Raw genomic sequence first — 12,000 nt, 5'->3', positions numbered from 1 at the left:
GGTGGAAAAGAATATTTGAGAGGAATACTGAAAAGATGAGAATGTAATTGCAGCATCACAAACACAATGACTTAGTAAATAAAACAGGCCTGGTACCATGGGCTCATGTTTGTAATCTTCAGTACTCAAGATCTGAGGATTACAGCTTGAAGTCAGCCCAGATATGAAAGCCCAGGATAGTTTTGAACCAATTAACAATATAAAAATACCAAAAGTCGAGTGATAGGCCCAGAGTGTAGCCTAGTGGTAGAATGCTCACCTCACATACACAAAGCCCTGGGTTTGACTCCTTGGTACCACATACAGAGAGAAAGTCACAAGTGGCGCCTATGGCTCAAGTGACAGAGCTGTAGCCTTGAGCAAAAAGTGTCCAAGGGCAAAGCTGGGGCCCTGAGTTCAAGCCCAAGGTCTGGCAAAAAAATGGAGTGGTGGCTCAAGTGGTAGAGTGCTAGCCTTGAACACAAAAACTCAGGGACAACATTCGGGTACTGAGTCCAAACTTCAGGACTGGCACAAAAAATAATAAAAATAAGTAAGTAAATCCTAGATTATTATCCACATTATAAAAATTTTATGAGCATGTGCTGATAGAAAAATAAGTGACTAAACAGATAAATAAGCAAGAGTGGATCTCCTATGCATAAGAATTCCAAATAATTTAGAGAGATATTCCATCTTCACGGGGTGTTGCCCATTTTCCTTCCATGAAGTCTAGTCTGGAAATGAGGGCAGAGGGGAGATGATCCATGGAGAAAACTAAGACACACTACCTCAGCCACAGGATCAAGGCTCTAACACCCATAGTGGAAAGTCATGTTTCTATGGGCCCCCTGAATATGAAAGAACTCAAATGGTACTTTGGCTCCATGTGTTTCCTCCCCTGCCAAAAGAAACCTCTATAGCCTGTGTCTAGTCATGGGAAAAGCATCAGAGAAATACTAGTGAAGAGATAGTCTACAAAAACTTAGCCAGAACTCTAAGTATATCACAATAACAGAAAACAAATCAGGAAAAGTGTCACAGCTCAGAGGGGCCCACAGTGACCAGGCCATCAAGTATGGTATCCTGTATGATAATAGATCCTAGGGAGAAAAGGCTACTCAGTAAGAATGAGGAAAATCAGAGCCAAGCACAACCTACTCATGTAAGATATTACAAATAGAGGACACTGGGACTTTTATCCTCAGTTTGTAATTTTTCTTGGAGAAATGAATTTTTTAACTTAATTTGGTACAATACCAGGTGAATCCATTATTTCTACTATTGGTCAACCTTTTAAATGTTATCCCAGATTAACAGATGAGGAAAGAAAAAAGAGAAAACATTCCAGCAATGTTGGACTTTTTGGCATCTCAGAAACAATATGGAGAAAGTCCTGATGATAATTCTAAAATTAATAATCCTTGATAAGAATCAGGATTTGAAAAGGCAGTATCTGCCTATCACAGAAGCTTTTGTTTTCTTCTTGGCTGTTTTCTTGGTCTCAACTTCACACTTAACCATGTATTGTTTCTATTTTGAGGCTAGAACAAGAATAACAGAAAAAAAAACCTAATTTCCTACATTAGAGCCAAGTTTTTTTTTAAGATGTGAAATATAAGAGTCCAACAACGTTCCTTACCAGTTACAATTCCCCCAGCCTTGCCTCTCCGTCTGAACTCATTTCTTTCTGTGTGTGCTCAGAGAGAGAAATGAGCTGAATGATGCCCAATGAATATTTCAAAAATTGCCTGAATGTTTAATTGGGAAACTCTGCCTTTCTGATTTGACTTATTCCTTTCTTCAGACTGCATGAACCCTGCTCCCATACAGGACATAGCCCATCACTTGAGGCTGAGCAAGGATAACTAGCATAATGAGGGGGTGAGAAAGCCACTGCATTGTGCCATATAACATTCATCTGTAAGGTTATTTTAAGGATTTTAACGGAACCCAAATGCCAATAATAAATCACTTTACTAAAACAAAAAAAAATTAAAGTGTGTGGGAGGTGGAAAAGAACAAAGGGGAAAGGGGGAGAAAGAGAAAAAAAAAACCGAAAGGAAAAGCAAAAGCAAGACTTGGTGCCTTAAGGATCGACTGTATTTTCCTTAAAAAGTTTAACGTGCTTGCAGGCACAGGAAAGCGTTATAAAGCGCTCACGAGTTTCGAAGCCCTTGGCAAGCCTGCTGAAAACCATCCCGGGAAACTGACTTTCGGACCTGTCTAAGCTAGGCTGACTCGGTCTTTGTGCTTCAGCATCTTTCCCACCATGGGTCCCAGGGTGGCGGGTGCTGGGGCCGCGGCGGCTGCACACGGGCTCTCAGCCCCGGACTTGGCTGGGACTGCAGTCCCAGTTGCAGGTGGAGGCGCTCACTCCACAGCCGCCAACTTGGCCCAAGTGCTCCGCATATCCCCGGCTCACTGGGGAGGGGGGAACCCCGAAAAGTCCGAATCTCCCCCCCCCTCGCGCCCCGGTCCCCCCTCCACCCACGCCTTGGCACCGGGCGCCGCCACGGTCCTGAAGTTCTTCTCCTCTGAAGGAGTCGTTGGCGAGGTTGGCATTCTACTCACGTCCCCGCGTTTCTCAAACTTCACCCAACTTTGCAGAACCCCGCGAGCGTTCTCTAGCGCCGTGTGCGAGGAGCCAGGCCCCCGGCTCAACACCCCCCCACCCCTGCCCCGGGACGCAGGGCTCCCGACGCCGACCCCGGGCGCTGGGGCGCAGACGCTGCGCGCGCGGAGCAGCAACCACCGGCTCTGGGAGCCCAGCTCCCCGGGGGGGGGGGGGGACGGAGTGTGGGTGGGGGAGCTGGAGGGGGTGTAGAAGACCCCCGAACAACTTACAGCCCAGGGCGACTACCAGGTAGCGAAGCAGCAGCAGGAGGAGGCGGTGGCGGCTCCTCCTCGCCATCTTCCCGAGGCGCAAGCTGCTGGGCTCCACGCGGAGGTCCAGGGGTTCGGGGGAAGTGGGGGGGGGGGCAGATGGGAGTGCCAAGCGTCCAGGCCAGGTGGTGGCGGGGGAGAACCCCCCCCGGAATTCCCGGGGTGCTGGAGTGGGAGGCGACACTAGTGAGGAGGAAGGAGGGGAGAGGCGGGTCTGGCCGGGATGTCACTTTCCCTCAGCTGGTCTTTGCAGCTCTGGGATGGGACGTGGAGGGGGGGGTGGAGGGGGGCGATGTGGAGCGACCTTCTTAAGAGTGGAGGGGCTGGGGGGGGGGAGAGGGAGGGCGTGGACGCAGGATCAGGTGTCCGCAGGGTCCTAAGTGAGGGGACAGCCGCAGGCCAGCGGCGGAAGGGGACGCGCGGCGGGTCCCCCCCACCCCGGGCCCGCCCCGCCTCGCCTTGCGGGGCCCCGCGCCGCCCACATTGATCGGCTTTGTGTCTGGTCCCACGCGGGGCTGCCAGCTGTCCCCAGGGCGAGGAGCCCAGGGGTGGAGGGGACTGGGCCCGGGCTGGGGAGGGCGGGGGAGAGTTTCCCCTGCAGCCTTGTGATTCACTCCTTCCACCTCTCTCCCACCCACCACTACCCCCCCCCCCCCCAGAAACCCTCTCACAAAACTTCTTTTTTCAGGTTAGGTCTTGGAGATGGAAATTTAGTGTCTTAGGGGATGGAACCAAGGCAGGTGGGGAGAGTAAACATAAAGAGGTTGATCTTCACCAGTTCGACTCCAGAGAGAAAGGGAGGAAAACATTGAAGAGTTTTGAAAAGGCAATTTTGTCTCCTGCTGGAAGTCAGGTCTCAGATATTGTAGTCACAGCTCTGGCCTCTTCTCAGCCTAAACTTCGTGAAAGGTGTGTGATGTCTTCTTGGCTATTTCTTTTTCTTTTTTTCTCCCACGAAGTCAGAGATGGAAGTTCAACTAACGGTGTGAAATATTTATCATGTTTCTCTCCGGTTACATAACTTGCTACCCGTGGAGTTTTCCACATGTTAAAACTCCACAGCTGCCCTTTGTCAGGTTTATTTTTGGTCTACTGTGCTTTGAAAAAGGAAACCCATTATGAACGCTCTGTCGCGTCGCGTGCTGGAAAATGGACTGCAGCTTGTGTTCACGCTCCTACAATGGCTAAATAACGGAAATTTATATATTTACTCGCGGGGACCGGGGAAAAAAACAAGTCTGGTGGCTTTACAAGGACTCATAAGGATTGACAGATCTAGGTACAGGCTATTCCCAGAAGAAATTGTTATAAATCAGTGCTTTGGGGAAGAATAATGCACGAAATCCTGCATTGAATATAAGTGATTTAGGGGTCTACACATAAAGAAGTTAGCCAGCTCTGGGGACAAAGGCAACCCGAGTTGCAGAACTGTGGGGAATGAGGCATCCTTATCGTTTCCTTAGCAACAGCATTGAAAACCCAGTCCCTACTGGCAGGGGAAAGGGGCCAAGGACCCAGGAAACCCTGAAAAGAAAGCAAAGTGTTGGAGCTCACGCTGAGTCAGGGCGTAGACTTCAGGACAAACTAATGTCGGTTACTCTGGGCAGTAACCAAAAAAAAAATAAATAAATAAATAAATAAATAAATGAAAAAGCTTTAGTACTTTTAAGAGAAAAGTTGTCAATCTTTATTTATTCTTTTTCTCTCCCCTAGACAATCTGTTTTACTCCTCCCTAAAGACACGTGGGGGGGGGGGGTGGAGAAGGGAAAGCATACTTTAAAATTACTCTGTAACATTTTTGAGTAATTGACTCTATCATTTATTTACCACATGTCCGCGGATTGTTAAGTGGCCCCAATGTGTCATTTGAGGACACAGTGTCCTTAAAATTATGTGCAGATTGTGAATTCTGTTTCAAGTTGTGTGGTACAGTCCTGTGTTTCCAGCAAAGGCCTGGTTGGTCTGGAAGGAATGGGATTTGAAGGCACTGAATGATTACAGAAGGCAGAATAAGCAGACAAAGTAAAGGAGCTCAAATGTGAATATTTTTTAAAAAAATTTTTAAAAAATAACACACAGAACAGTAATCAAACAAGTAGAGAAAAAAATGGGCAAAGAAGCACTATCCAAGGATAAGTATTTACAGTGCCTGGTGAAAAAAAGTCTCTCATCTTAGTAATTATGGGAACATTGACAACTTGGATACTAGAGAAAATAAACCTCTAAAAACTCATAGCAAAATAGACATGTACCATGCATGATAAAACAACAATGCATATGGTAAAGAAAACAAAAGATTGTTGTCACTTGTTAAAGATGGTAAGGCAGACTGTCTTCAAAGGGGGAGGCTAGGACGAGAGGTGGGGTGAGCAGTGCATTGGGTCTTGCCATAACGGGAAAATGGGACTCTTAACAAGGACAACGAATTTTAAAACTCAGGAGCAGGGTTGTGGAAAATTGCTAATAGGAAACTTGAAAAATAAGAGCTTTCTGCTTAAGCAGACTTGGCAGATTTATTGCTGAAAATCAGCCTGGGGTGATAGAATATCAGGATAGTCAGATACCAAGGGTGGGGCATTTCTGTTAAACTGATTCATCAGAATGCAGTCAAGGTCAACCAGAACAAAGACAGAAGCTTGAGGCCAAGTTTGGGCCTACTGAAGGAGAAGCCTTGGAAACCCCAGGAAAGTTTGTCATAACTACTTAATGCTTAAGAACATTTAGCCACAGTGTGGTGAAAGGAATAAGCAGTCTATTGTGTTGGTTTATTAATGTTTAGGAGTTGGTCTTGCTGTTGTTTTGCATTAAGGGAGTTCCGGGCAGCATTTAGGGAGAAGATATCATAGAAGTCCCTCTAAACTCTGTACTCACCAGTCATACTGTCCCTACCGCCCATCCCGAGGCTGTTTATTTTCCCCCTCGGGAAAACATAAGGGTTTTGTATTTTGGGATACATTACCACTTTTTATTCTTTGCACCCACTCTAATTCTCAATTCAAAATAACATTGAGGAAGTGTGGAGGCACATTTCCTAAAACAAGTATCTAAAGAAAGGGCTGGGTTTAAATTGACTTCTCACGTCATGTCAGATTTGGTGTATGTGTGTGGCTGGGTTATTTTCCCTCATGGGTGTGGAGAAGGTGCTGGTAAGTGTACCCACATGTTGCCATTCAGGGGAGAGAGAGAGAGAGAAAAAATCTTTCCAGAACCACAAAAATTCTTAATTGCTCCACAAATAAATGTTGGTAAAATTTCAAGGCTTTAACAAGTCTCTCTAATTTGGGAGAGAAGGAGGGAGGGAAGGAAAGAGAGAGGGAGGGAGAGAAAGAAGGAAGGAAGGAAAAAGGAAGAAAGGAAGAAAGAAAAAGAAGAAAGGTAAGATGGAATGTACATAGTTTTTTTTTCCTTGAATCTAGGCTTCAAGTTATTCTATTTTGCTTTTCATTTATTTTTAAAATATAATTTTATTAAGTAGAGGTAGTAAGGTTATACAGAGAGGTTACACTCACTCTCTCTCTCTCTCTCTCTCTCTCTCTCTATATATATATATATATATATATATATATATTTTTTTTTTCCTGCTGGTCCTGGGCTTGAGCTCAGGGCCTGAGCACTGTCCTTGAGCTTTCTCAAGGCTAGAGCTCTATCAGTTGAGCCTCAGCATCACTTCTGGTTTTTTTCTATGTATGTGGTACTGAGGAATTGAACCTCGATCTTCGTGCATTCTGGGTAAGCACTCTACCACTAGGCCAAACTCCCAGCCCGAGGTTACTATTTTTTAATTTAATTTATTTTTTATTGTTGGAATGATGTACAGAGAGGTTACAGTTACATTCATCAGGTAGTGGGTACATTACTTCTTAAACATTGTTGCCCCTTCCCATGTTTTTATCCTACTTCCTCCCCTCCCCAGAGAGGTTACTATTTTATAAGTCAAGTCAGGAGTCCATTTCTTCTTTTGGAGAATGACCTCCTTTCCTTTGCTTTACCCAAGTTTGCCCCTCCCATCCTTCCCTCAAGTTACATAGTTCATAAATAGTATGATTGCCTTTGTTTATCCTTCTTCCTTCTTTTTTTGTGCCCCACTTTTGCCCTCCCTTAAAAGAGAAACCCTAAAACAAACACCATCACCACCACCACCAACACCAAAACTCTCGGGTTTCAATTTCCTGGAATTTGTTTCTATAAATAGCATTTTTAAATGTTCAGAGAAGTTACACCTTTGCGTTCTCCAGTGGGTAGTCTCCTTTCGTCTGACTGTGGAAGAATGCCTGCAGTCCCTGTGGAAGTTGTCATATCCAGTTACATTTTAGATCTAGCTTCTACATGTGAAAGAATATGTAAACCATTTGTCTCTTGGATTACTTCATTTAGCATTATTTATTCTAAGTCCATTCATTTCCCTGCAAATGACATAATCTATTCTTTCTAAGGGATGAGCAAAATTCCATTGTATTGATCTGTTTACTTATTGAAAGACATCTGGGCTGTTGCCATAATTTGGCTAGTGTAAACAGTACAGCAGTGAACACGGATGTTCACATATCTTTACCATATCCCAACTTGTAATGACGTAGGTAGATGTCAAAGAGAGCTGTGGCTGGGGCATAGAGAAGTTCTATGGTTAATTTTTTTAGGAACCTCCAAATGCCCTCCAGAGTGGTTGTACCAGGTTACATTCCCATAGTGTTGTTTTCCCCCATATCCCTGCCAGCATTTGTTGTTTGTATTCTTGATGTGGCTCAAGCTAACTGGGTTGCATCTGTTTGCCATTCTTTCTTTAGAGAAGTCTCTTTTAAGCTCCTTTACCCATTTATTGATTGGTTTATTAGTTTGGGAGATGTTAAGTTTTTAGCTCCTTGTATATTTTGGATATTGGGCTTTTGTCAGATGTATTACTGGTAAAGATTTTTTTCCCAGTCTGTTGTCTGTCTTTCTAGTTTAGTAACTATATTCTCTGCTGTGCAGAAAGCTTTTCTTTTTATACAGTCCTGTTTGTCAAGTCTGTCTTCTGTTTGCTGAAGGCACTTTTTAAGTGTACACCCAAACTTAAGGCAAATACGTAGGAAGACATTCAGGAAAAATCAGCCTTGTGATTTACTTATGTATTTTGAACACATTTTATTCTACTATATCTCTAGAAACCTTTGTAAATTGGTCAAATTTTGAATGCTGGTGATGACTTACCAGCATCTCAACTGAATTCTTTCTTTCATGAGGAGAGATCTTTGGTAAGACGTGAAGAGAACACAGATGAATGTGATCTACTGGCTACCCTGGGCAGAGGGAGCATTGACAGTGGGCAGAATGACACCTTTGCTCTCTCAAAAATTGAGGAAATCCACTCTGTTCTTGGATGGATCCACACTACACCAGGTGGATAGTGTTAGTCATTTTGAAAGTCTCATTTTGGCTCTGAATTTTTCTTTTTTCAAGTAGCTCACTAGAGGAGCAGCAGATAATAAACATTTAGTTTCACAGTTATATATAAATAATGCTGTTAAATGACAATATGCTATTCCATATCCAAGAATTCTGTGTCTTGGGAGATGTAAAACGGGACATTTTCTTGTAGTATAGACTTCAAAACTTCCATATATGTTTAATTTTAAGTTTGTATTGTACCTTATAGGCATGATTAATGTTAGAAGTTAGACCAATTCTATTCATTTTCTTGGCAGGATGATAGTATAAAGAAAGCCACCATCTGCTGATTCTCAAAATGACAAGAATCATACCAGGTTCAATTGCTTGTTAGCTGGTGTAGAGCCAGGGGACATGATTGAGACTTTGAACATACTTTTAAATATAGGTGATTTTTAACAAGCAAGGTGCTGGTTAGAGCCTGTGGCAGAAGTAACCATCCTCATCATTCTCTCCTAAGATAGGAGCTAACTTTCTGGGCTACCAAGAATCAACAGTGCAAATATTCTGGCAATTCCAAAAGCAACCATTTTGTTTTTTCCTTTTCACCTAGTATTAGATAGGATTTTGATTGCATATATATATATATGTATTCCACACACATACATACATACATATGAAAATGAGACTAAGATGGGGACTTTTAGAGCCATTTTCCACTGTAGAACTAGACAGTTCCTTTCCTTGAGTCTTGAAATACAGAAATGAAGAATGAAAAATTTTTCTCATAACAAAATCATATTAGTATGCTGGAAAGTGGCCAATATGACGAGTGACTTGTAGTATTCAATTACTACAGATCCACCCCCTCCTTCTTGACCATATGCATTATTTAACTGTGTCTTAGTAAGTCATGAAGTTTAGAAGCGAGATGAGATAGAGATCTAGAATAAAAAGCTGACTTAGTATATAAGGGTTTTTCTCTTCTGCCCATTCTATCATTAGTTTTGCCTTCTACTTTCCCTTCCTTCCTTTCAGCAGAGTTGTACTATGTTCTCAGATATTCTCAGAGTCAGGCTTGGTGGTCAAGATATTCACCAGCGGAGGAAGTAGAGGCAGAAGGATTCCAAACTCCAGAGCAGTGCAGGCTGTATAGTGATACCTTGTCTCAAAACAAACAAACAAACAGACCAAAAAACCCCAAACCAAAACAACATCTACTTAAACCCCCAAAACCACTAGCCAGGGATGTAGCTAAGTAGTAATACAGTGCTTGCCTGAAGTGTCCAAGGACCTGAATTTGAAAAAGGAAAACCAGAAAAGCAGCAAGGGTTTTCCAGTATTGAGCCAGTTCTTCCAAAGCATTTTTTCAGTGAGAACTTTATTTCACTATTGGCTTAATTTGACCACTAGCTTTAGTGTCTGCTGTCAGCTATGCTCCCAACACTAAAGTACAAGTCTTAGCTGTTTTCGAACTAGTCTAACAAATCCAAGTTTTGGAGTTTGGGTTTTTTTTTCATTCATTGACTCCTAATAGGGGAGAAAGTGACTGAGAACATAATGGAAGCTTTTTTTTTTTTGCCAGTCCTGGGCCTGAGTTCAGGGCCTGAGCACTGTCCTTGGACTTTCTCAAGGCTAGAGCTCTACCACCTGAGCCTCAGCATCACTTCCGGCTTTTTTTTTGCATGTATGTGGTACCGAGGAATCGAACCCGGGTCTTTGTGCATGCTAGGCAAGCACTTTAACCACTAGGCCAAACTCCCAGCCCCTGGAAGCTTTTTATATACAGGAAATATCTCATTTTAATGTCAACAGATTTACTTAAGTAAAACTCATCTCTTAGGGAAGAAAATATTTTGAAAGATTCACTCACCCAAGAGGCTAGAGACATGCCTAGAAAGCATAAGGCTCTAAGGGTCTAACTGCAGTACCTAAATAAACAAATATGTATCAGAGGTGACACAATCTGTGAAATATAAGTAGCTTACAAACAACAGAAACTTCTTTCTTACAGTTATGGAGCTTGGGGGGTTTCCAATCAAGGCAAGGACAGTTTTAGTGTCTGGTGATATTCTTAGGACAGATATTGTGTCCAAGACATCCTGTGGGTTAGATGTTGCCCCAAATTCTTGATGCCTCAACAAAGGATTGAACAGAACACACATGAATAAGGATAGAAGTATGGGTTTATTTAAGTGTGAGTAAAGTGAGAATACTTTCACAGACTTGAGCAAGGCTGCTCAAAGGCTCAGGGTTGGGGGTCTGGAACAGTTCAAGGTGGATTTGTGTGGATAGCAAGGTGAGGTGGGCCCTCCTCCAGGAAAGGAAGATGGACAGTTTTGAGTGGTGGGCGCTGGTCGTAGAACTTCAAAAACATATACTTCATATTCATTTCCACAGTCAATTCTGTCATAATGCCATGTGCAGTGTGTACACATGAAGTCTGAACTCAAGTGTTTTTCCTGAAAGTTCACCAAAGGACAGCTAAGTGCAGCACTTTACGTGCACCATTTAAGGGAATTTTCTTTTGCTGAGCTGGTGTCCTTGTTACAGCTGGGATGCTCATTTGTCTGTACAAAAGAGATTGACCAGTACATGTTGGTGATCCTGTGGCAGGGGATTGGATGGGCCAATGGCCAGTGGCCTTTAGGCAGGTGTGGATCTGTGGGCTGGTCTTAGCCTGTGGCCATGGAAACCACGGACCTTGTTTTATCTGCTTGCTTCACTGAGGGTCCATGTTCTGATGCAGATGGCTGCTTTTTTTTTTTTTTTTTTTTTTACAGAATCAGTACTTGTTAAGAGACCCAAGGTGGCTCTCTGGGGACTCCTTTATGAGAGCACTAATCCCAGTGACCTGATCACCTTCTTCTACTGACCCTAACACTACCACACTAGGATTTAATGTAGTAACTACAGGGGAAACAGCACTCAGACCACGGGATGGGAGGAGGATGAAAATCATTTGTGACTATTTTCTCTTTCTTGTCTGGATGGTTAAAATGTTTTACACAGTGGGGGAGGGAATAACAAAACTCACCTAATCTTCACAAGGAATTAAATGATGCCAAATTATTCTGTACCCTCTTCCTCTCTGCTAACTTGCTCGTGCTCCAAAATTGTGAAGTTCACTGAAGAAGCCACATCTGTGTTAAACATTTTACACACTGATCTTGCCTGAAAAGATACTAAGTAGGATCTTAGGCTATTTTAGGCCCTTGGCATATCTGATCTACCAAAGTTAGCAGTTGCTAGCCGACATGACCAGGTGTATAAAAGCCATAATTGAGGACTTCCCTTTTAAATCTTTATCTCTCATTTCCTATGTGAGGAAGAGAAAATATTTCTTTCATTCCCTTCTACTTTATTCTGTTATATGAAAATAAATTCTTTCTTTTTTTTGCCAGTCTTGGGGCTTGAACTCAGGGCCTGGGCTCTGTCCTTGAGTTTCTTTTGCTCAAGGCTAGCACTTTGTCACTTGAGCCACAGCACCACTTCCAGCTTTTTCTGTGCATGTGGTACTGAGGAATAAAACCCAGGGCTTCACGCGTGCTAGGCAAGCATTCTACCACTAGGTCAAACGCCCAACCCTGAAAATAAATTCTTACTTTTTTTTTTAAAGTTGGGCAGCATCTATAATCCAATCTACTTAACAGGCTGAGGCCTAGAGGATTGGGGTTCTAAGAAAAGGCCTGGCAGCAAAGTCTCCATCACTCCATCTCCAATTACCCAGCAGAAAGCAGGACTGGAGGTTTGGCTCACGTAGTAAAGCA

General features: G+C 43.2%; 1 protein-coding gene across 1 annotated transcript in view; it reads right to left on the bottom strand.

Moving 5' to 3' along the window:
- The window catches only part of Jam2 (junctional adhesion molecule 2), a 54,986-nt gene extending 51,860 nt beyond the window's left edge, over positions 1-3,126 (bottom strand). The window contains exon 1 of the mRNA XM_090348152.1: positions 2,827-3,126. Within this exon, the coding sequence (XP_090204278.1) occupies positions 2,827-2,893 (67 nt within the window). The 5' untranslated portion in view covers positions 2,894-3,126. The remainder of the gene's footprint in view (positions 1-2,826) is intronic.
- Between the last annotated feature and the right edge of the window lie 8,874 nt (positions 3,127-12,000).

The sequence above is a fragment of the Megascapheus bottae genome, chromosome 1, assembly GCF_031878675.1.
Source record: "Megascapheus bottae isolate mThoBot1 chromosome 1, mThoBot2.hap1, whole genome shotgun sequence".
Classification (NCBI taxonomy): Eukaryota; Metazoa; Chordata; class Mammalia; order Rodentia; family Geomyidae; genus Megascapheus; species Megascapheus bottae.
This window is presented reverse-complemented; position numbering and strand designations above follow the sequence as displayed.